The sequence below is a fragment of the Bubalus kerabau genome, chromosome 10 (assembly GCF_029407905.1).
Source record: "Bubalus kerabau isolate K-KA32 ecotype Philippines breed swamp buffalo chromosome 10, PCC_UOA_SB_1v2, whole genome shotgun sequence".
Lineage (NCBI taxonomy): Eukaryota > Metazoa > Chordata > Mammalia > Artiodactyla > Bovidae > Bubalus > Bubalus kerabau.
In genome coordinates, this window is record NC_073633.1 from 87,019,718 (window position 1) to 87,044,727 (window position 25,010).

Sequence of the window (25,010 nt, forward strand, 5' to 3'; positions counted from 1 at the left end):
TGGTCAACCTGATATAAAGAACTGACTCACTGGAAAAAGACCCTGATGCTGGGAAAGATTGAAGGCAGGAGGAGAAGGGGATGATAGAGGAGGAGATGGTTGGATGGCATCACCGACTCAATGGACATGACTTTGAGCAAGCTCCAGGAGATGGTGAAGGACAGGGAAGCCTAGCGTGCTGCAGTTCATGGGGTTGCAAAATCGGGACATGACAGCAAGTGAACAACAACTCCGCAAATTACTGCAGAGGTTAGAGTACTGACTTCGAAGTAGGTTTTTTAAACCTAATTTTATTGAGCTGATTTTATGTGCCAGGAAGTGTTCTAAGAAAAGACCCAGAACACGGGAGATAAATACAGGTTCCACATCCTTTGACAATTAGTACAAACATGACTGGGCTTCCCAGGTGGCTCAGACGGTAAAGAATCCGCCTGCAACGTAGGAGACCTGGGTTCATCCCTGGGTTGGGAAGATCCCCTGAAGGAGGGCATGGCAACCCACTCCAGTATTCTTGCATGGAGAATCCCCATGGACAGAGGAACCTGGCTGGCTACAGTCCATGGCGTCCAAAGAGTCGGACACGACTGAGCCTGAGCGACAAAGCACGCACACACAACCAGTCTCAAGTCCCAAGGGGACACCAGCTTTCCGGAACTAAATGGCTCGCACTCGAATTTCCGGGGGGAAGCTTGAGTGTGTTACTACGGATCTATTGCTTTTGCCTGCCGGAGATCGATCTTAGAAAGACCCAGCACTGGGAGGTTAAAGAAAAGAGGTGAGTCAAGGACGTCTTCGTAGCGGAGCTACTGAGATTCGGGAGGCCACGCTGGGCTTGTTTGGCGTCCAAACGACTCGGACAGTTCGGTCATGTTCGGCTACGCGGTGAGGCGCGCCCTGCGCAAGAGTAAGACCCTTCGCTACGGAGTTCCCATGTTGGTGAGCGCAGTGGAGGGTAAAGTGTGTGTTAGAGGCGGGTGGGGATGAGGGATTCCGAAAGGGTGGGACCTCAGGATTGGCTGGGACGTGAGTGCGGTGAACCTGTAATGTGTAGGGGATGAACCGCAACCTGCGCTAGAATGTGGCCGGCCTTTCAGTTCAGTTCAGTTCAGTCGCTCAGTCGTGTCCGACTCTTTGCGACCCCATGAATCGCAGCACGCCAGGCCTCTCTGTCCATCACCAACTTCCGGAGTTCACTGAGGCTCACGTCCATCGAGTCAGTGATGCCATCCAGCCATCTCATCTTCTGTCGTCCCCTTCTCCTCCTGTCTTCAATATTTCCCAGCATCAGGGTAGTTTCCTAGTCACTCCCCGCGCTGGTAGTTCGACCTCAGGTCCTTGTCTGACCTTTGGTAGTTAACCTGAATGTGCTTCTGAACCAGATTTTAACCCGAACCAGGCTTTAGCTAGAGCCTGGATGATTACTAAACTCCCATTCCCCGACCCCAACCTCCCGTCTGCCACGCTACAGCTTGAATATAACTCTGGTCATCGAAACTAGTTATATTCACTTAATTTAACTACACTTTTGGGCATCCTCAGATTTCAGTTTACTAGTTTGTGAATTGGCTTAATTTTTCCAGGGTTGTTATGAGTTAAAAAAAAAATCCTTGTGAGTTAAATGTAGCACAGTGTAGCAGCCCTGCAAAGATAGTCGCTGCATTATGGTTGGTATTTTTAAAGCACATTGCAAGTAGTTTTGGCACTTCTTTGTATCCACTCCTACATGGAGTTCTCAGAAGATCCTGTTCGTCTTGAAGATTCAAGTTAATGCTTAATACTTAACACCAACCGGAGTTGGAATCCAGTGAAACCACACTCTTTCTTTTCTTTTTGACCTTGGCAAGGTATTTTGTTTCAACAAGCCTTGATGCCATACTAAATGAAATAATATAAATAAAGCAGGTGAACAGTTTTTAAATAGTTTATTACTTTGATAAGAATTTGGTACAGGAAAAGTTACCAGATTTTGCATTTAACCAGGACTAAAGGAAAGTAGTGACCTTAGAAAAGTAATGTGTTTTTTAGTTCATCTTTGATGAAGGTGGATTCTTTTTAATCTTTAAAGACTCCTTTTTATCTTTTTAAAAGTTTAAAGAAAATCATTTATGAGACAATGCAGAATTATATTTGTGTAGCCAACAGGGACTGTGTAAACACTATCCTCCCGGTGGATTCCCCTGCCACAAAATAGAGGTCCATTCAGAAACATGTGATTGTCAGTGCAAGTTGAGGTCACCTGCATGTTCCACTGGAAGATAGTTTAGTTTGTTATCTTTCAAAATCATCAAAGCTAAGCTCTTAAAACCACTAGTATTAAAGTAGCTTCTAGGGACTCCCTCATTTGTTTCTTAGACAAGACTACCGCAGTAGACTTCTTCCTAAGTGTATTTCTCTGTACTGGTCTCTGTGTCTATACTGGATCTGTGCTACACTGGACCTAGGTCTATACTGTTTCAAAATGTGGGTCCTCCGTTGACTCTATGGACCTTTGTCCACAAAGTGGTCTCTCTGCTTTTTAGTACACTGTCTAGGTTTGTCATAGCTTGTCTCTCAAGGAGCAAGCATTTTTTAATTTCATGGCTGCAGTTACCATCCACAGTGATTTTTGGAGCCCAAGTAAAAGTCTGTCACTGTTTCCATTGTTTCCCCATCTATTTGCCATGAAAGGATGGGACCAGATGCCATGATCTTTGTTTTTTGAACCTTGTGTTTTGAGCCAGCTTATTCACTCTCCTTTTTCACCTTCATCAAGAGGCTCTTTAGTTCTTCTTGGCTTTCTGCTATAAGGGTGGTGTCAACTGCATATCTGAGGTTATTGATATTGGAATAACCTTGATGGAAAAGTCTCATTTGAATATCTTGATTCCAGCTTGTGCTACTTCCAGTCTGGCATTTTGCATGATGTACTCTGCATATAAGTTGAATAAGCAGGGTGACAATATACAGTCTTGACGTACTCATTTGCCAATTTGGAACCAGTCTGTTGTTCCATGTCCAGTTCTAACTGTTGCTTCTTGATCTGCATACAGATTTTTCAGGGGGCAGGGAAGGTGGTCTGGTATTCCCATCTCTTGAAGAATTTTCCACAGTTTGTTGTGATCCACACAAAGGGTCCTAGACAAGTAACTAATTCTGTAGGGGAAAATATTTAACTCAGTTCTCTAAAACCCAGCAGTACTAGAAAGAGCTCAAATGATGCATGGTCTTCATCATATATCAGTTGGATATTCCATATTTACTATATTACTGTGCCATAATTTTTATAGCATACTACTTTACTTAAAGTTGAAATTATTTTCTCTCTTTGTTGTCGTCGTTCATTTGCTCAGTCGTGTCTGACTCTTTGTGACCCCATGGACTGCAGAGTGCCAGGCTTCCCTGTCCTTCTCCATCTCTTGGAGCTTGCTCAAATTCATGTCAGTTGAGTCGCTGATGCCATCCAACTATCTTATCTTCTGTCGCTCCCTTTTTCTGCCTTCAGTCTTTCCCAGCAGCAGGGTCTTTTCCAGAGTCGGGTCTTCACATTGAGTGGCCACAGTATTGGAGATTCAGCTTCAGCATCAGTCCTTCCAATGAATATTTCAGGGTTGATTTCTTTTAGGATTGACTGGTTTGGTCTCCTTGCTGTCCACGGGATTCTCAGGAGTCTTCTCTAGCACCACAGTTTGAAAACATTAATTCTTTAATGCTCAGCCTTCTTTATGGTCTATCTCTCACATCCATACATGACTGCTGGAAAAACCATAGCTTTGACTAGGTGGACCTTTGTCAGCATAGTGATTTCTTTGCTTCTTAATATGTTATCTGGGTTTGTCATTGCTTTTCTCCTGAGGAGCAAACGTCTTTTAATTTCGTAACTGCAGTCACTGTCCACAGTGATTTTGGAGCCCAAGAAAATAAAGTCTGTCACTGTTTCCGTTTCTCCCCATCTATTTGCCATGCAGTGATGGGACCCTATGCCATTATCTTAGTTTTTTTAATGTTGAATTTTAAGCCAGCTGTTTTACTCTTTTTTTTCTTTTTTTAATCTCTTACATAAATGTTAGTGCTTGCTTCACAAGAATATTTATTCAACAACAAACAGAAGAGGACTTAGACTCCCAGATATAGGCTAACGGTACTCTCCTTCCCTTCTTCCCCAAACCACTTGGAAAAGAGAATATATTTGTTGTTTCAATTTGTGCACTGCCCATTTAGTCCCCAGAATTTACCTTTCTAATCTGACCAGTCATTACTGGTTTCTGCATACTAAAATGCAGACCATTTAATGTCTGAAGATGGTTTTAGTATATTCATTGTTTGGAAACTATCATCACAGTCTAATTTTAAAACATTTTCATCACCCTAAAGGAATCACCAAACTCACTTGTAGCCGCTTCCTGTTCTCCTCTACTCTTCCGTCTTAGGTAACCACTAATCATCTCTATATAGATGTAATAGAATAATATAATTTGTGGTGTTTTGTGAGTGACTTTGTTCACTTAGCATAATGTTTTGAAGGTTTATTCATCTAACAGGTATCAAAGTGTCATACCCTTTTAGTAACTAGATAGTATTCCATCAGTGGGAATATTTATTGTCCATTGATAAGCATTAGTTGGGGTTTTTTTAATTCATTTCTTGGCTATTATGAATAATGATGCCATGAACATTCATGTACAGATTTTTGTATGGATGTGTTTTCATTTCTCTTGGATAAATGCCTACTAGTAGAATTGCTGCATCATATGATAGCTCCATGTTTAACATTTTGAGGAACTGTCAAACTGTTTCTCAAAAAGTGCATCATTTTACATTCCCCCCAGCAACATATGAGACTTCTGATTTTTCCACGTTCTTATCAACAGTTGTCATTGTCCACTCTTTAAAAATAATTAAACCCTTACAAGGAGATGTGAAGTGGTTTTGATTTGCATTTCTCTCCTGGTAGCTCAGCTGGTAAAGAATCTGCCTGCAATGCAGGAGACCCTGGTTCGATTCCTGGATTGGGAAGATCCCCTGAAGAAGGGATGGGCTACCCTCTCCAATATTCTTGGGCTTCCCTGGTGGCTCAGACAGTAAAGAATCCACCTGCAATGTGGGAGACCTGGGTTCGATCCCTGGTTTGGGAAGATCCCCTGGAGGAGGGCATGGCAACCCACTCCAGTATTCTTGCCTGGAGAATCCTCATGGACAGAGGAGCCTGGCAGGCTATAATCCATGGGGTCACAAAGAGTCAGACACAACTGAGCAACAAAGCACAGCACAATGACTAATGATGCAGGTCATCCTTTCTTACAATTGATTATTGGTTGTCTGTATATCTTCTTTGAGGAACTGTCTATTCAAGTTTTTTGCCCATTTTTAAGAGAATGTGTTTTTCTTTATATTGGACAGAGGTTTCCTTAAACACCTGGATTCAGTAAGTTTCCCAGTCTTTGCCAAGGGGCTCTGTGTGCTAGATTGGGCATTCCTTCAATACTCAGGCAGGTTACAGCTCTGCCTTAAAGTTTTACTTATTTGCTCAGAGCCTCAAAGTTAGCCATTGTTGAGTGTGTAGGATCTTCTCAGAAATCTCCTGAACTTACACACAGCTATTGGCATGTGGACCATTCTGTTCATATGTATGTGTAACCAAAAGTAGGATGTGGCTGCTTGCAGCTCAAAAGCCAATAAAAAAGTAGTTAGTGGAAAGGAAAGGTTGCTTTATTTTGGATGCCAGCAACATGGGTGAACTATTTCAAGTCCTAAAAGATGATACTGTTATAGTGCTGCATTCAGTATGCCAGCAAATCTGGAAAACTCAGCAGTGGCCACAGGACTGGAAAAGGTCAGTTTTCATTCCAGCCCCAAAGAAAGGCAATGCCAAAGAATGCTCAAACCGTCGCACCATTGCACTCATCTCACAGGCTAGCCAAGTAATGGTCAAAATTCTCTAAGTGAGGCTTCAACAGTACGTGAAACGAGAACTAACAGGTGTTCAAGCTGGATTTAGAAAAGGCAGAGGAACCAGAGATCAAATTGCCAACATTTGTAGGATCATTGAAGAAGCAGGAGGGTTCCAGAAAAGCATTTATTTCTGCTTTATTGACTACACCAAAGCCTTTGACTATGTGGATCACAACAAACTGGAAAATTCTTCAAGAGGTGGGAGTACCAGATCACCTTACCTGCCCCCTGAGAAATCTGTATGGAGGTCAAGAAGGAACAGTCAGAACCAGACATGGAACAGCAGAGTGGTTCCAAATTGGTTAAGGAGTGCATCGACGCTGTATATTGTCACCCTGCTTATTTAACTTATATGCAGAGTACATTGTGCGAAATGCTGAGTTGGATGAAGCACAGGCTGGAATCAAGATTGCCATTTAGTTGGTGTGCTTTTACTTTCTCATATACTAAGTGTATAGTCTTTCCGTAGTTCATAGGTCTTTTATAAGAATTAACTGATACAGTGATTGTGATGTGGCATATAAATCATAGGATCAAGTACAGGTATAAATTAGTGATTTTGGTATTTGCTGATATGCTAAAATGTTTCCCAGTGATAGTATATACTACATTTGCTCTGAAAAGATGAATGGTAACTCACCAGGAAGAATAATCTATAGGATTTTGTATAATCTTCTACCCTTGGCATTTAGATAAGTAGTATATAGATATGTTGAATTCTGCCCTTCTATTTTAATTGTTTCTCTGTTTTGTTTCAGTTGCTGATTGTTGGAGGTTCTTTTGGTCTTCGTGAGTTTTCTCAAATTCGTTATGATGCTGTGAAGATTAAAGTAAGAACTCTCTTTGGAGTTTGAGATGTATATATGTATATTTTGGTTTATGAGACATGGATACTTAAAATACTAAGCTGTCTGAATTTTATCTCGCTTTTTTTTTTTTTTTAATATTTATTTATTTATTTGGCTGCACCGAGTCTTAGTTGCAATATGTGGGATCTATTTCCCTGAGCAGGGATTGAACCCAGGGCCCCTGCATTGGGAATGTGGAGTCTTAGCCACTGGACCGCCAGAGATGTCCTTATCTTGCTTTTTAAGTCTGATGAATGATCTTTGGGCTCTTTTATAAAACATTTCTTTAAAAATTTTATATATATTATTTAAACTTTTTATGTATTTATTAATTTTGGTTGGCTGTGTCTTCGTTGCTGTGCAAGGACTTTCACTAGCTGCAGTGAGCAGGCGCTGCTCTCAGTTGTGGTGCACGGCTTCTGTTGAGGAGCACAGGTTCTAGAGCACGTGTGGCACATGGCCTTAGTTGCTCCACAGCATGTGGAATCTTTCTGGACCAGGGATTGAACCTGTGTCCTCTGCTTTGACAGGCAGATTCTTAACCACTGGACCACCAGGGAAGTCTTATACAATTTTTAAAGATAACTTTCCATTTAGAGTTATTACAGAATGTTAGCTATATTCCCCATGATGTGCAATATATCCTTGAGCCTGTTGTACACCCAGTAGTTTATACTTTCACCACTTTACCCCTGTATTGCCTGTCCCCTCCCCCTACTGGTAACCACTAGTTTCTTTCTGTATTTGTGAGTCTGCATCTTTTTTGTTGGGCTTTCCTGGTGGCTCAGATGGTAAAGCATCTGCCTGCAATGCGGGAGACCCAGGTTTGATCCCCGGGTGGGGAAGATCCCCTGGAGAAGGAAATGGCAACCCACTCCAGTACTCTTGTTTGAAAAATTCCATGGACGGAGGAGCCTGGTGGGCTACAGTCCATGGTGTCGCAAAGAGTCGGACACAACTGAGCGACTTCACTTTCTTTCACTTTTCCTTTTTGTTATATTTACTAGTTTGTTGTATTTTTTTAGATTCCATGAATGCATGGTATTTGTATGAATATGTGGAGAAAGAGACGTAGATAATGGATTTATGGGGGTCTTTTTTATAGTCTGCTTTTATCGTAGGACTAGTTTGTTTGCTGTATTTGTGAGTCTGCTTCTTTTTTATTACTTTTACTAGTTTGTATAATTACTACCAAATTCAGGTCTGTTGTTACAAAAGAATTCTGGTTAATTCATTCAAAAGTATGTAGCTTTTGTTTGTGGCACACATCTGATTCTTGTTTTTTTCCCCAAGTACAGTTAACTCGGAAACAACAGAGGTTTAGACTGTGCTGCTCCACTGGTACCGTGGACTTTTTTTCAATAAATACTACAATACTTTACAGTCTGCAGCTGGCTAAATCCAGGCATGTGGAACCCACAGATATGGCGGGCCAAGTGTATATTTATTGAGGAAAATCCTTATATAAGTGGACTCTCAAAGAACAAACTTGTGTTGTTCAAGAGTCAGCTGTATTTTATTAGCAGACCTCAGTAATGTTGGTGGGAAAGTAGAGTATTGAAAGCTTATTCAGTTTTTTCAGTTAATCTTATGGTTTAAGAGAAATACCGACTTAAGCTAGTGTTAAAGACAGTAAGTATTAGAATAAATATTAAATTAAAAAGGAATATATAGTTTCTGTGAGGGACTAGACCAGTTATCAACTGAGTTTTAAAGTTTCTGTTAGCATCCCAATTATTTTATTAAGGACTTTTTGCCTTTTTGCTCTAAGATGAAAGTTATACTAATCTGACTTTTGGAAATGGGATGTCATATACATATTTGAAAAATAATTGTGTATTTGTCATGAGTTTAATCATGTCTTAGATCCTACAGATAAAGATTCAAGAAACTGGTTCTTATAAAGCTTATAGCATAATCAAGGCTGTGCTGTGCTATACTTAGTCACCCAGTCATGTCTGACTCTTTGTGACCCCATGGACTGCAGCCCACCAGGCTCCTCTGTCCATGGGGATTCTCTCAGCAAGAATACTGGAGTGGGTAGGCTATCCTTTCTCTAGGGGAACTTTTGACCCAGGGATCAAACTGGGGTCTTCTGCATTACAGGCAGATTCTTTACCAGCTGAATTATCCAGAAAGCCCCATAATCAAGGTTGGGAGACTTCTAATATAAAAATGTATCCAAACATACAATATAATAATGCCTAGTGAAATGCTAGATTAGAATTTTGCATAATACATTGCTAGAACTCCAAGGAGAAATATATAGTTTAGATTTGGGAAAGGGATACCAGAGGTCTGCTAGAGGTATCAACCTTTGAATTAAGGCTTTAAGAATGATAAGAGTTAAATGATAGCTAAATGATGAAAATGATTAGTATTATATAACATAGAGGGACTGTTGGGCATATGGTCAGATTTTCAGTTTAGAACTCTCTGGCAAGGGTACAGGATGGATGGAGATTAGGGGAGCAGGATAGGGGGGAAGAGAGTGTTTCAGCAGGAGATAGAGAGACCTGTTAAGATACTTTGGCAGTAATATAGATGAACAATACTGGAATCTGAAGTAAAACATTGGCAATGACAATAGAAATGAATGGATTCTAAAAGAATTTGTAGTAGCAAGTTGATAGTGATATATGCAGTATTAAAATCTAAATAAATATGGGATGACTTAAGACTTTGGTTTTAAGGACTAGGTAAATTTTCACAGCAAGGGAGAATGAGGGAGATTGCAATAACAGAAGAGGTCTAGAGGATGGGGTCAGAGTAAAGAGAACAAAGTTGAGAGAAATGAGGTTGATTGAAGTTGAGAGGATGAGATTGGTTGAGGTCTGTGGAAGGAGGCTGAGAGGACAAAGTTTAGCTGAGAGCAGGATCAGAGGACAAGACCTACTGAGAGTGAGAGGTCCAGGTTGGTTGATACTGAGAAGTCAGACTCTGGTGAAGTCAGGACTTAGTGTTTAGGTAAGGCTGAGTTCAAACAAGGTTGAGAGGATAAGGTGGACTAACTCTGAGAGGAATTGAGAAGATTGGTTGAGGTTGACAGGAATTACAAGGGTTGAGAGGCTGAGATTAAGGGAGAGTCAAGAGGGAAAATTCTTAAAGAGATGGGAATACCAGAGCACCTTACCTGCCTCCTGAAAACCTTGTGTGCAGCTCAAGAAGCATCAGTTAGAACTGACATGAAACAGTGGACTGGTTCAAAATTGGGAAAGGAGTACATCAAAACTGTATGTTGTCACCCTGCTTATTTAACTTAAGTGCAGAGTATATCATGTGAAATCCTAGGCTGGATTCCAGCACAAGCTGGAATCAAGATTGCCGGGAGAAATATCGATAACCTCGGATATGCAGGTGATACCACCCTAATAGCAGAAAGTGAAGGGGAACTAAAGACCTTGGTGAAGGTGAAAGAGCAAAGTGAAAAAGCTGGCTTAAAACTCAACATTCAAAAAACTAAGATCATGGCATCTGGTCCCATCACTTCATGGCAAATAGATGGGGAAAAAATGGAAGCAGTGGCAGATTTTATTTTCTTGGGCTCCAAAATCCCTGCAGATGGTGACTGCAGCAATGAAACGAAAAGATGCTTGCTCCTTGGAAGAAAAACTGTGACAAACCTGGATAGTATATTAAAAAGTAGAGCCATTACTTTGCCAACAAAGATCCATATAGTCAAAGCTATGGTTCATACAATAGTCATGTACAGATGTGAGAGTTGGATCATAAAAAAGGCTGAGCTGTTAAGAATAGATGCTTTTGAACTGTGGTGCTGGGGAAGACTCTTGAGAGTCCCTTGGACTGCAAGGAGATCAAACCAGTCAGTCATAAAGGAAATTAACTTTGAATATTCATAGAAAGACTGATGCCGAAAACGAAGCTCCAGTAGTTTGGCCACCTTATACAAAGAGCTGACTCATTGGAAAAGACCCTGATGGTGGGAAAGATTGAGAGTAGGAGGAGAAGGGGGCAACAGTGGATGAGGTGGTTGGATGGCATCACTGAATCAATGGACATCAGTTTGAGCAAACTCCAGGAGATAGTGAAGGACAAGGAAACGTGGCATGCTGTAGTCCATGGGGTTGCAAAGAGTCAGACATGACTTGGTGACTGAACAACAGCAACTGGAGGCAGAGGGCCAAGCTTCAAAACCAAGTTGTGCCTCTTTGACAAGTCATTCAGACTCCCTGTGTTCCATTATTCTTGCTTTGTTCAAATAGTAATACTTATGTCATACACTTTTTTGTGGGTTATAGGAAATAAGAAATGTCAAAATACGTGGCATATAGCAGGTGCTTGGCAAATTTTTGGCTGCTATTAGTTGTAGTAGTGGTCATAGTACTGTTGAGATATTAGTTGTCATACAATTTGATAGATTGTGGAGATTCTCCAACAATTTTGTAATCTGCCATCCCATCTGAGCCATGCTTATATTAACTTTTTAAATTGCAAATGGAATCTAACAGACTTAAGTAACTTACGGCTGCTTTTATTTTTCTACAGATTGATCCTGAGTTAGAAAAAAAGCTGAAAATGAATAAAGTGTCATTGGAATCAGAATATGAGGTATAGTATGCTAATGTAGCAACATTCCTAGTCTGTGAATGGTTCTATCTGCCTTAAGGTAAATTCAAATTATTACCAGTACAGAAAAAAAATTACCTTAAATATATGTTATTGGAACAACTATGTGGTTGTTTGAGAAGACAGTAAACATGGATCTGTTTTTCATATACTATGAGTAAATTCTAGATGGATCAAGAATTTAAAAATAAAAAAACCCGAAAGGCTAAAAGTACTAGGGGTAAAAAATGAAATTTCTTTTTTGTGTTCTTGAGTCAGAAAAGCCTATTTAAATGTGATGAGAAATAGAGATGCTTTAAAAGTAAATATTCAAAGATACCACCTAAAAAAAATTTGTGTAATATAAAGTCAGTAGTTAGATGAGAAATCCTAAAAATATTGTTTATCCTTATCATGATGAATTGATTATAAAGAGCAAATCAGTATACAATTTCAACAACTCAGTTGGCAGTGGAAACATGAGCAAAACATGTAATGAGTTCAGAGACAAGGAAATAAATAGCATTTTTAAAACATAGATGTTCAACTTATAATAGAAATGTTAATTCACATTATAATGAAATGTCATTTTTCCAGCTATCTGATTAATAAAATCAAGGAGTTTATAGCATGTTTAATTATAGGATGTTGGGAAGGAGGACATTCTCCATCTCTTATCATATTTTCCCTTTTCTTTTTATGTGTGGTCCTTTTTTATTGAAATGTAGGCATTGTGAATAGTAAATATTGAAGAGACTTGTGAAGGGTGGTTGATTCTCATTTTAGCAGTTCAGTCATTGGCTGGTCATTTGGAGCTTGATTTTACACTCTATAAGTGAGGATCTGTGGAAAGGCTTTGAGGTTTCCTAAATCCCCTGAACTTTGTGGGACTCCTTCTCTGAATTGTTTTCCCGAGAGGATCTTGTCAGAGCTAAAGACTGGACCACTGTGTTGTTTGCTATTTTTGTTTTAGTTTAGTTTGAAACTGGACCGCTTTTACATAAAGTAATTCAGTCAGCCTTGCATCCCATCTAACAGTTATTCTTAAATTCTTTAGAGCACATATGTCTTACGTTATCTGAGTGAAGGCCATTGTTCTCTCTTAAAGCCTTTTTTAACTTTGGAGCATTTCATAACTATACTTGAAGATAATTTACTCTGTTCTTGAATTAGTAGAAATTTGTTCACCTCTGTAGATTTAAACTCTTGGTAAAGCTCTAAGAGAAATGTAGAGAATCATTATTCACTATTTCCCCATTATTTTCTCTTAAACAGTATATGAGCTATGAAGGGTTTGTCTGGAAGTAGATGTTCCTTATAGTTCTTTTAGAAACCATAGAATATGAGAGCTGAAGAAATCATGCAGACCATTTGGTCTTGTCTTTTCATTATTACTTATGAGAAAAGTAGTGCCCAGATAACTCAAATCACTTGCACAGGGTTATATAGCTTATTGGTAAAAGAGTAATGTTTAATATCCAAGTGTCAAGGTCAATTTATATCATTTCCTCTGTCACTGGATGTAAGCTGTCCTGTGTTCTCTGTGTTTCTTTTTAATTATTCCAGAATAACCAAAGCACATATATGAAAGTTACTGTCAGAATAGTGTGAGAGGATAAAGAAATGTTTATGTTCTTCCCTTTTTTCCTGTTTTCATTCCTGTGCTTCAGAGGTACAGCTAACTAAAGATACAGTGATCCAAACTCTATGTGAAACTAGTTTTTATTGCCCCAGAGGGCTTTGCTCACAGCCTCTATAGGGAATGGCTTTTCATTCTTCAGGCCAGGCTCATTTCTCAGGTGCGAAACAAATCATTGTGCTATCTCTTCCTTCTAGCAGACTCTATACAGTCTCCACCTTTGGTCTCTTCCTTTCATTTACTGCCAGCACCTGTGCTAATCATTACTGTGCTGGATCAGTGTTCAGGTGGAATTTCGTTTTCTCAGCTGCTTCTCTTTGTGCTCTCAGAAATAAAACATGTAAATTATTCAAGAAATACAAGTCAGAATGACTTGGAACAAAGAGGAACCACCTCACATAGATCAGAATGGCGATCATTAAAAAAAATCTACAGATAAATGCTGAATCCGGTTTAGAGAAAAGATAACCCTCTCGCACTGTTGGTGGGATTGTAAATTGGTGCAGCTACTATGGAAAACAATATGGAGGTTCCTCAAAAAACTAAAAATAGAGTTGCCATATGATCTAGCAATCCCACTCCTGAACATATATCTGGAGAAAACTATAATTCAGAAAATATATGTACCCCTATGTTCATAGTTGCACTATTCACAATAGGCAAGACATGGAAATAACTTAAATGACTATTGACAAATGAATGGGTAAAGACAATGTGGTACATATGTACAATGAAAATTAAAAAAGAATGACACCATTTGCTGCAGCATGGATGGATCTAGAGATCATCATACTACGGGAAGTAAGTCAGAAAGAGAAAGACAGATGCCATATGATATCACTTATATGTGGAAGCTAACATATGACACAAATGAACATATTGACAAAACAGAAACAGACTCTGATATAGAGAACAGATTTTTGTCTTGCCAAGGTGGGGGCAGGTGGGGGAGGGAAGGATTGAGAGTTTGAGATTAGCAGATACAAAGTATTATATACAGAATGTGTAAACAAGAAGATCCTACTGTATGTATAGCACAGGAATGTATATTCCATATTCTGTGATAATCCATAATCCATCATGGAAAAGAATATGAAAAAGAATATATGTGTGTGTATGTATACGTATATATGTATAACTGCAGAACTTTTGCCATAGCAAAAATTAACACTATATTGTAAATCAACTGTAATTCAACAAAATAAATTTTTTAAAAAACATGTAGACTCTGTTCCTTTTTTAATAGTTTTATTCGGATGAGGGGAAAGATAGGCAGTAATGTCAATAGCAAGAAAAATAAGCTTGACATGCAGTTGATTTGTTTACTAGAATTATAAGTGGGGGCCTGTTGAATTCTTTCTACTCATTTATTCAGTTAGGTCCTAGCCAAACTCACAGGGCTCCTATACTAATATTTATGGTCTAATTTTTGTGGCTCTGTAGAAAATAAAGGATTCCACCTTTGATGACTGGAAAAATATTCGAGGACCCAGGCCTTGGGAAGATCCTGATCTCCTCCAGGGACGAAATCCAGAAATCCTTAAGACTAATAAGACAACTTGACCATGTTGATTCTGTTTTTACTTTTTAAATTTTAAATAAAAATGTTATCAACTGGAATTCCAACCATATACTCCTATCCAATGGAGAGAGAACTCCAGACCTGCAGAAGCCTAGATATGAGTAATTTGATGACAAGTACTCTTGATAAAAAGTCAAGTACAGGTTTGTATAAGGCCCAACTCTTCCATTTGCAAATGAAAGTAACAATGTTGACTATATATATTTTTTACTGCTCAATAAACATGTGAATACTGCTACTTAAAGAGTGTCCTTTATTCTACTCCCAACATGCATGCATGCTAAGTCGCTTCAGTCATGTCTGACTCTTTGCAAGCCTATAGACCATAGCCCACCAGGGTCCTCTGCCCATGGGATTCTCCAGGCAAGAATACTGGAGTGGGTTGCCATTCCCTCCTCCAGAGGATCTTCCCAATTCAGGGATCGAACCCACATCTCTTATGTCTCTGCATTGGCAGGCAGGTTCTTTACCACTAGTGCCATCTGGGAAGACCACCCCCCCCCCCCGCCCGTATTTCTTTTCCACCAGCAAGTAGGATTCCTACTTGACAATAGTTGGTCTAGATCTAAATTTTAATAGTCATGTCAAACAGAATTTTATATCAGACCTGTGTGGAAAATAATCAGTCTGGTGAGATTCTTGGTTTTAATTTTAATACCTCACATGACATGCTTATCAGTCTCCGAGGCATCACCTGATGATTGTATTGATACCATTAAAATGTGTTAAGAAACATATATTGTCCCAAGTTAAAGGGAAAATAATGAGGTCTTAACTTCCAGCCTAATATACAAAAAAAATTGGAAAACTGAAAATTTATATTCTTTGATCCATGAGAACGGAGGTACAGGATAAAACCATCATCTGAAAACTTGAGATACAGACAAATATAGAGAATCTCCTCCAGTTTTGCTGGAGGAGAAATCACCTGGAAACCCCTGCTGGGCCCAGCATCAGATAAAAATACCTAAAGGGAAATTGATGACTCCTAGAGACTGAGCATGGACTAACCTGAGAGTTAAAAACTCCTGGAGATCAGGACAGGAACAAACTTTGACTTCCAGAAGCCCCACCACCTTCTCACAGTGAATGTTGGAGAAAAATCTTGTTCTTCTAACAAGGGGAGGGAAAGTAACCATTTTGAAATATGCCCCCCAAATTCTCTTAACAAAATCCTGGTCTCAAAGGGAACTAACTCTTTTGGTAGAGCCTAATTACACTCGATTTTCCCAGAGCATAACCAACTGGTGTAAGGGAAATACCCAACTCTAGCCCCTACCAGCCTTTCTCACCTAAATGGGGGGAGGAGAGCAGGGAGTAAGACTGAGAAGCAGTTGTGAAGGTTACGTACCAGGATCCCATGATTGGTAATAGATTAAGACCTAATCAAAAGACTAGACTGTTGCCATCACTTTCCACATTACTGCCACATCACCAGAGGCCTACTCAATGGACTTTCTTTTACCCAGTCCAACTGGATATCATGACCAACTTTAAACAGCAACAACAAAAACTACACAGCATACTAAATGACAAAAGGCACAGTTCTAAAAGACAAACCAAGCATGAGATTCAGATACATATATGGCAAGGATTGGAGAATTTAAAATGACTATGGTTAGTATGTGTAGAGTGCTAATGAAAAAAGTATACAACATGCAGTTGGATAATAAGAAGAGAGATGGACGTTCTAGGAAATCAAAAGGAAATTCTAGAAATCAAAAATGCTATTAATAACGCTTGGATGGAGTCATCAATAGAGTAGACAGGATTGAGGAGGGAAGGAGTAAAAAGGAGGGTTAGGATACATATGGAGAAGGCAATGGCACCCCACTCCAGTACTCTTGCCTGGAAAATCCCATGGACAGAGGAGCCTGGTAGGCTGCAGACCATGGGGTCGAGAAGAGTCAGACAGGACTGAGCGACTTCACTTTCACTTTTCCCTTTTATGCATTGGAGAAGGAAATGGCAACTAATTCCAGTGTTCTTGCCTGGAGAATCCCAGGGACGGGGTAGCCTGGTGGGCCACCGTCTATGGGGTTGCACAGAGTCGGACACGACTGAAGCGACTTAGCAGCAGCAGCAGCAGGATACATATACCATATTAACGCTAATCATGACAAAGCTGGAGTAGCTATTTAATTCAGGCAAGTAGACTTTAAAGCAAGGAATATTATCAGGGATAGAATCGGAGCGCTGCTGCTGCTAAGTCGCTTCAGTTGTGTCAGACTCTGTGCGACCCCATAGACGGCAACCCACCAGGCTCCCCCCTCCCTGGGATTCTCCAGGCAAGAACACTGGAGTGGGTTGCCATTTCCTTGTCCAATGCATGAAAGTGAAAAGTGAATGTGAAGTCAGGGAGCACTACATAGTAATAAACGAGTCGGTTCTCCAGAAAGAACAATCTTTAATGTGTTTGTACCTAATGACAGAGCAACAAAACACATGGAGGAAAAAGTGACAGAATTGCAAAGAGTAATAGATGAATTCCACTATTATTTTTGGAGACTTCAACTGCCTTCTCTCAGAAATGGACACGTCCAGCAGTCAGGAAATCAGTAAGAACCTACATAAGCTCAACAGTACCATCAGTCAACTGGTCTAATTGAAATCTCTAGAATACTTCCAACAACAGTGGAATACACTCTTCTCAAACTCTCACATGACATTTATCAAGACAACATTCTTGGTCATAAACCACATGTTAAAAAATTTAAAAGAGAGGAAATTATACAAAGCATGCTCTTAAAACACAGTGAAATTAAATTAGAAATCAGTAACAGAAAGCTACTTGGAAAATCACCAAATACTTGGAGATGAATTAATACACTTCTGAGAGAGTCAATTCCTAGGTAGGCTGATAAGAAGTCCAGAGTTCCCAAGGAGGAGAAAGCAGTCCAGAGCCCTCGAGAAGGAAAAAGGGATCTGGGGCTCTCAAAGAGAAAAAGACATTCTTTTCTATGTTGCTTTGTCTTAGTCAATATAACAGTGTGTCCTGAGGACATGTTTCTCCTTAACAAGAACCTTCTGACTAATCCTGTCATCTTAAAGTGTATATTATGGGAGTGGGTCTGGTAAGATCTTTCTATTGTTCATTCTAATCTTGTGAATATAAGATGTATGTTGTGGGAGTGGGTCTGAAAAAAATATATAAGGCCTTGATAAAACTAGCTAGGGGGGCATTCTGTGTCCCCCTTCTGATGTCTCTGTCAGAAGATTTTTCTGTCCCTTTTCTTACTTTAATAAAACCCTGCTACACAAAAGTTCTTGAGTGATCAAGCCTGGTCCCTGGACCTGAAGCTAAATCTTCTTCAGAGATCACGAAACTGACATCGTTCACCATGAGCTATCACTTCTAAATAACACATGTCACAGAAGTCTAAAGAGAAAATATTTTGAAGTAAATGAAGCTGAAATACAACTTAACCAAAATTAGTTGGGTATAGCAAAAGCAGAGTTTTGAGGGGAATTAGTATCATTAAATGTGTGTATTAAAATATTAATCTAATGAAAAAGAAGAGCAAATTAAAGTCAAAGCAAGCAGAAGAAAAGAAATAATAAATTAGAGCAGAAATCTATTGAGAAAATCAACAAAACCAATAGCTGGTTCTTTAGAAAGATCAATACAATTGATAAACCTCTAGCCAAAGAGAAAAAAAAGAGAAGACACAAATTACTAATACTAGAAATGAAAAAAGAGGCCATCAGTATTGGCCCTATAGATATTAAAGAATAATAAAGGAATATTATGAACAACTTTATGCCCCAAAATTTGATAATCTAGATGAATCAGTTACATTTCCTTTCAATTCCTTGACAATTCATTTCCTTGAAAGACGCAGTCTGCTAAAACACAAGAAGAAATAGGTATTCTGAATAAGGCCATATCTTTTAAAGAAATTGAATCAATCATTAATGTTCTAACACAGAAGACACCAAACACAGATGCATTCAGTGGTGAATGCTACCAAATATTTAAGGGAGAACTTACACCAGTTCTCTGCAACTTCTAGGAAACAGAAGCAGAGGAAATACTTCCTAACTAATTCTTTGAGGTACATCATCGTAATACCAAAGGCAAAGAAAGACACAACAGAAAGAAAAACTATAGACCAACATCCCTCATGAAGATAGATGCAAAAGTCCTCAAGAAAATATTAGGAAGACAAATCCAACAATGTATAAAAACAATTATATACCACAACCAAGTGGGATTTATCCCAGGTATATCTGGACTGGTATACAAGGCTCTATACAAGGCTCAAGTTTGCTCATTATTAGAGAAATACAAATCAAAACTACAATGAGATATCACCTCACACCAGTCAGAATGGCCATCATCAAAGTCTACGAACAATTAATGCTGGAGAGGGTGTGGAGAAAAGGGAACCCTCTTGCACTGTTGATGGGAATGTAAACTAATACAGCCACTATTGAAGACAGTATGGAGATTCCATAAAAAACTAGGAATGAAACTACCAAGTGACCTAACAATCCCACTACTGGGCATATACCCTGCAAAAATCATAATTGAAAAAGCCATATGTACCCCAGTGTTCACTGCAGCACTATTTACAACAGCTAGGATGTGGAAGCAACCTAGATGTCCTTCAAGAGATGAATAGGAAAAGAAGCTATGATACATATATACAATGGAATATTAGCCATAAAAAGAAATGCTTTTGAGTCAGTGCTAATGAAGTGGATGAAACTAGAACCTATTATACAGAGTGAAGTAAGTCAGAAACAGAAAAACAAATATCATATATTAATGCATATATGTGGAATCTAAAAAGATGATACTGATCAACCTGATTGCAGGGCAGCAGTGGAGAAACATACATACAGAACAGACTTATGGACATGCGGGGTGGGACAAATGGAGAGAATAGCATGGAAACATATACACTAACATATATAAAATAGAGAGCCAGTGGGAATTTGCTGTATGACTCAGGGAAATCAAACCAGGGCTCTCTGACAACCTAGAGGGGTGGGATGGGGTGAGAGGTGGGAGAGAGACTCAAGAGGGAGGGGACATATGTATACCTATGGCTGACCCATGTTGATGGATGGCAGAAATAAACACAAAACTGTAATTATCCTTCAATTAAAAATAAAAAAAGTCACAGCATAGATAGTATTTTAATAGCATTGCTCAGCAGTCTGTTAATAGCCATTAAGCTTATGTTTCTTTGTTGTTTTTTTCCTGAAATCTTGTTTTGTGTAATATGTATTTTATATTAAAATTGGTTGTTGAAATAAAAGTGTAGAAGGAAATTTTTTTAATGAAAAGATTATATCTAAATAATCTTGTCTCCTCTGTAGACAGCAAAGTTCAGTGGGAAAGAGTGCAAACGGATAGACCTAAATTGGAATCTTGGCTCTCTCAGTTTGTCAGATTACAAACTATGTAATCTTATACAAATTATATAACTCCCTTGAGACTCCATTGCTTTGTCTGTGAATTGAAGTTTTGTTGTTTATGTTAGTTAACCTAAGTGAAATATGTATGGAACTCAGGCAAGGAAACATAGGTGATAAAAAGAGTGGCTACTACTATTGACTAGGAGATTAAAAAAATAGTCTGTCTGCAGATGACAGATATTCTGTCCTAAATTACTGTTTCCAGTAATTCTCTTTTTAAAAAATTTCTCCAGTTTGTTTTCTGCCTTTTGACCCTTAAGTAGTATTTAACTGGCTGGAAGCATCACCAAATGATAGAAAGCAAATGGACAAAAGTTTCTGAAATGGGATTTTCTATTTCCTCTAGATTGGGAGAGTGGAGACAAGACTTTGAGGACAAAAAAGTGCTGAGAGGCATAACTGGTGTGTGGTATTTCCAATAGAAATCATCCTGGTGTGGGAAAGCCTTGGAGTCACTGCCTATTACCAGTGGAGGGTGTGCTAAGACCACACAACACTGAATTTGGGGGTTCACCTCTTAATTAAGGGTGCTTCCTAGATGGTGCTAGTGGCAAAGAGGTCACCCACCAATGCAGGAAACAGAGACATGGGTTCGATCCCTAGGTCGGGAAGATCCACTGGAAGAGAGCATGGCAACCTACTGCAGTATTCTTGACTGGAAAATGCCATGAACAGAAGAGCCTGACCTACAGTCCATAGAGTCACAGAATCGGACATGACTAAAGAGACTTAGCACAGCACACACACTCTTTTTTTTTCTTTTTTTTCCATTTTATTTTATTTTTTTTACTTTTTTTTTCATTTTATTTTATTTTTAAACTTTATAATATTGTATTGGTTCTGCCATACATCGAAATGAATCTGCCACAGGCATACATGTGTTCCCCATCCTGAACCCTCCTCCCTCCTCCCTCCCCATACCATCCCTCTGGGTCGTCCCAGTGCACCAGCCCCAAGCATCCAGTATCGTGCATCGAACCTGGACTGGCGACTCGTTTCATATATGATATTATACATATTTCAATGTCATTCTCCCAAATCATCCCACCCTCTCCCTCTCCCACAGAGTCCAAAAGACTGTTCTATACATCAGTGTTCTGCACAACAAAGGAAACTATAAGCAAGGTGAAAAGACAGCCTTCAGAATGGGAGAAAATAATAGCAAATGAAGCAACTGACAAACAACTAATCTCAAAAATATACAAGCAACTCCTACAGCTCAATTCCAGAAAAATAAATGACCCAATCAAAAAATGGACCAAAGAACTAAATAAACATTTCTCCAAAGAAGACATACAGATGGCTAACAAACACATGAAAAGATGCTCAACATCACTCATTATCAGAGAAATGCAAATCAAAACCACAATGAGGTACCATTTCACGCCAGTCAGAATGGCTGTGATCCAAAAGTCTACAAGTAATAAATGCTGGAGACCGTGTGGAGAAAAGGGAACCCTCTTACACTGTTGGTGGGAATGCAAACTAGTACAGCCACTATGGAGAACAGTGTGGAGATTCCTTAAAAAACTGGAAATAGAACTGCCTTATGACCCAGCAATCCCACTGCTGGGCATACACACTGAGGAAACCAGAAGGGAAAGAGACACGTGTACCCCAATGTTCATCGCAGCACTGTTTATAATAGCCTGGACATGGAAGCAACCTAGATGTCCATCAGCAGATGAATGGATAAGAAAGCTGTGGTACACATATACAATGGAGTATTACTCAGCCATTAAAAAGAATACATTTGAATCAATTCTAATGAGGTGGATGAAACTGGAGCCTATTATACAGAGTGAAGTAAGCCAGAAAGAAAAACACCAATACAGTATACTAACACATATATATGGAATTTAGAAAGATGGTAACAATAACCCTGTATACGAGACAGCAAAAGCACACACACTCTTAAGTAAAGTTCAGCTCTGGTGCAGGGTGCACTCTCCACAGGGCCCCTAGTCTTCAGTTCTGGTTTGTTCTCTCTGCATTCTCCCTTTACATACTGTGAGACCAGGAGATACCAGACTGGGTGAAATTGCCTTAGCTACTTTAGCTATTACATCCTCCTTGTGCAGAGCTGATGCCTGCAGCCCAGGAGAGCCACATAAATTCTGGACTCCACAAAGAAGAGATCAAAGAAACTATAGAGGACAACAACTTCCACATCTGGTGCTTCTAGGAGCTGCCCACCACCTCTTTCTGAACTGGACTTTACTCTCTCTCTCTCTTCATCTATATCCTTTTGCCTTCATACTTTGTGCTCACCTTTCTCCTATCCTTTCTCATCTTCTTTTTCCTTGCCACTCAGGCCTCTTCCCATTAAAAAAAAAAATCATCAAATAAGCCTTAATGAAGCTGAAACTCCAATCCTTTGGCCACCTGATGCGAAGAGCTGACTCATTTGAAAAGACCCTGATGCTGGGAAAGATTGAGGGCAGGAGGAGAAGGAGACAACAGAGGATGAGATGGTTGGATGGCATCACCGACTCAATGGACATGTGTTTGGGTAAACTCCCGGAGTTGGTGATGGACAGGAGGCCTGGTGTGCTGCGGTTCATGGGGTTGCAAAGAGTTGGACACGACAGAGCAACTGAACTGAACTGTGTCATTGAACACTGAGAAAAGACACTCGACTTGGAGAAATTCCAGCACTTCACCAGCAAAGGTTCAGCAGTGAGGTTCATTAAGGCTATTTGCTAATTTTTTTTTTTCTTAATGGAAGGAGGCCTAAGTGAGCAGAATAATTATATTGGAGTGTGGCACTTCCAAACACACAGAAAAAAGTCTTGACAAAATCCTTGTACAGGTGTTTACTCTTAACCAATCCTTTGGATTTCACAACTCTGAGAAGGCTCCAAGGGCAGCTTTTGCTCCCTTTCTGCTGCCTCCCCCATCCTTCCCCATCAAAGAAGGGCTACCACGGTTGTCACACTTTTCCCCCTTTTCCTTTGCTGTGCTCTGTTAACTGCTTTTTACCATGAACTTTCTCTGAAGTTCTAGAATGTGAAGGCCAGAGAGGCCTTTACAGATAGTCAAACAATACCATCCCACAGTCTTCAGCCACTGTTTCTGATACAGCTCCAGAAAATATCATCTCCTATCATATACTAGAAGAAAAAAAAAATTCAAGCTCTTCATCAATTTGCACAGCTAATAACTTTAGCTTTTCTGACAACTGATACAGGGCCCACATTTACTAAAATGTCAGCTTCCCTGGTGGCTCAGCGGTAAAAAGAATCCACCTACAATGCAGGAGATAGGAGACGTGAATTCAATTCCTGGGTCAGGAATATCCCCTGAAGGAGGGCATGGCAACCCACTCCAGTATTCTTGCTAGGAAAATTCCAGGTACAGAGGAGTCTGGCAGGATACAGTCCATGTGGTCGCAAAGAGTCGGACACGACTGAAGCAACTGAGCAAGCAGGCATGCAGAGAGTTAGAAAATGTGAAGCTAACAACCTTAAGACCACCCATCTTTGACTAAGATCCTCGTTTTACAAAAAGGTTAGATGAGGCCAGAGTAGAAAGCTGACATGCCCAAGGTCACACAGCTGGTTAGTGGAAGATTCTGGACTGAAATCCAGTTACCCTTCCAGTTAAAGACAGTTCTTCTGTTTACTTTCAGTTTAAAGGGTGAATGGGAACCATTAGTTTTTCCTAGGGGTGATAAACTCTGCATGTGTCTATTTATGAATGTAGATGAAGAAACAAGCCTCTGAGAGCTGGTTCAGTGTATTTGACATTTGTAACAATGCGAGGTGAATATGTGCTTAGAATGCTTATCAAATGAATAGATGGACATGTGTGAACAAGGAGAAGGGGAGCAGCCATATGTACAATATTATCTATGACTCAACAAAAACAGACAAGCCAGGGACACATTAATGTTAGGGAGTGTGTTTGTCCCCTGAGTACAAAGCCTGGGTGAGGGAGAGCGTACCTGTGGGTAAGTGACATCTGTAAGCACCAGGTGTGCGGGGAGTCCAGTCTGTGATCCCAGGATTAGCCTTACCCTCCTGGGGCTTCATTTCATTATCTTCCTGAACATTAAATGACTACTAAATTAGATCTCTAAGGATTATCTCAGATCTATGTCATATCACAGACCTCAAAGAGGGAATGGATTTCATTTTACTGACATGTCTCGTGGTCTTGTGACACTGTACCCTTTTGTGTGTGTAGGTGGAGGGGCAGGGGGAGTCTTTTGCTGAAAATTGTATTGCGTAGAAAAGGAGCATTCCTACCTCTTAACATCCAGTGCATCTGGCTCCACTCCCAAATCCCGAGGACCATTTCTCCCTCCTCTGTTCATGAGAAATGAGAACTTGGAAAAAAGCTGGAGGTTTCAATTTTGAACTGCTTTGTAGCTGATGAAACAATCTTGAAATAACCTGTGGGCTGTTTAAATTTTTAGCACCTAGCTGGCCATTTATTTCATTTCATATCCCAATCCATATCTAGTAAAATCAAAGTCCTGTGACTATTTATTCTCTCAACTGTCATGAAAAGTGGCCCCCTCCCCCAGATGGAGCTGATTTCTTTGATTACATTTCACACTGCCATTCTGAGGCCACCTGCCACTACTCAGGACTAGATCTGCACCAAAGCTTCTGTGCTGCTGCGTCAGGTAGACAACGAGGCACAGGGGAGGGGAGTGGAAAAAGAATACCAGTGGAGAACAGTTCATCTCTTTTGGAAACTACTTTCTGGCACTTGACAAGTCAGTTAAGGAGAGTAAGTGACTAAAGCTTTGCTGGGCAAATTCTGCTACCTGCCTCCAACATCTGAGAGTAGGCTTAGCTGCTCTAGCTGGGTCTGTGATCCCTTGCACAAGGAGCTATAATACCATGACTGGAAGGCATCCTTGGTGCTGAGTTAAATTACAATTTGTTTCCTGAGAAATGAGAATTAACCTGAGCTTAATTCCTATCTGTAGAAAATAAAAATCAGATTAATTAAATGGTTATACACCCTGACTCCCCATGACTTTCACTGACATTCTTATAGGGAATGG

The 25,010-nt window shown here is 39.8% G+C and overlaps 1 protein-coding gene across 1 annotated transcript; it reads left to right on the plus strand.

Moving 5' to 3' along the window:
- The first annotated feature begins 699 nt into the window (after nt 1-699).
- Nucleotides 700-14,801, plus strand: LOC129621739 (cytochrome c oxidase assembly protein COX16 homolog, mitochondrial). Its single transcript, XM_055538480.1, has 4 exons — nt 700-936; nt 6,687-6,758; nt 11,283-11,345; nt 14,425-14,801. The coding sequence occupies exons 1-4, from the start codon at nt 868-870 to the stop codon at nt 14,542-14,544; spliced, it is 324 nt and encodes a 107-aa protein (XP_055394455.1). The 5' UTR covers nt 700-867; the 3' UTR covers nt 14,545-14,801.
- Nucleotides 14,802-25,010: the final 10,209 nt, after the last annotated feature.

Coding starts and splice junctions, on each gene's coding strand:
- LOC129621739 (XM_055538480.1), top strand. CDS start 868: ATGTTCGGCTACGCGGTGAGGCGCGCCCTGCGCAAGAGTAAGACCCTT. Junction 937..6,686: donor GCTACGGAGTTCCCATGTTG/GTGAGCGCAGTG, acceptor GTTTTGTTTCAG/TTGCTGATTGTTGGAGGTTC. Junction 11,346..14,424: donor CATTGGAATCAGAATATGAG/GTATAGTATGCT, acceptor GTGGCTCTGTAG/AAAATAAAGGATTCCACCTT.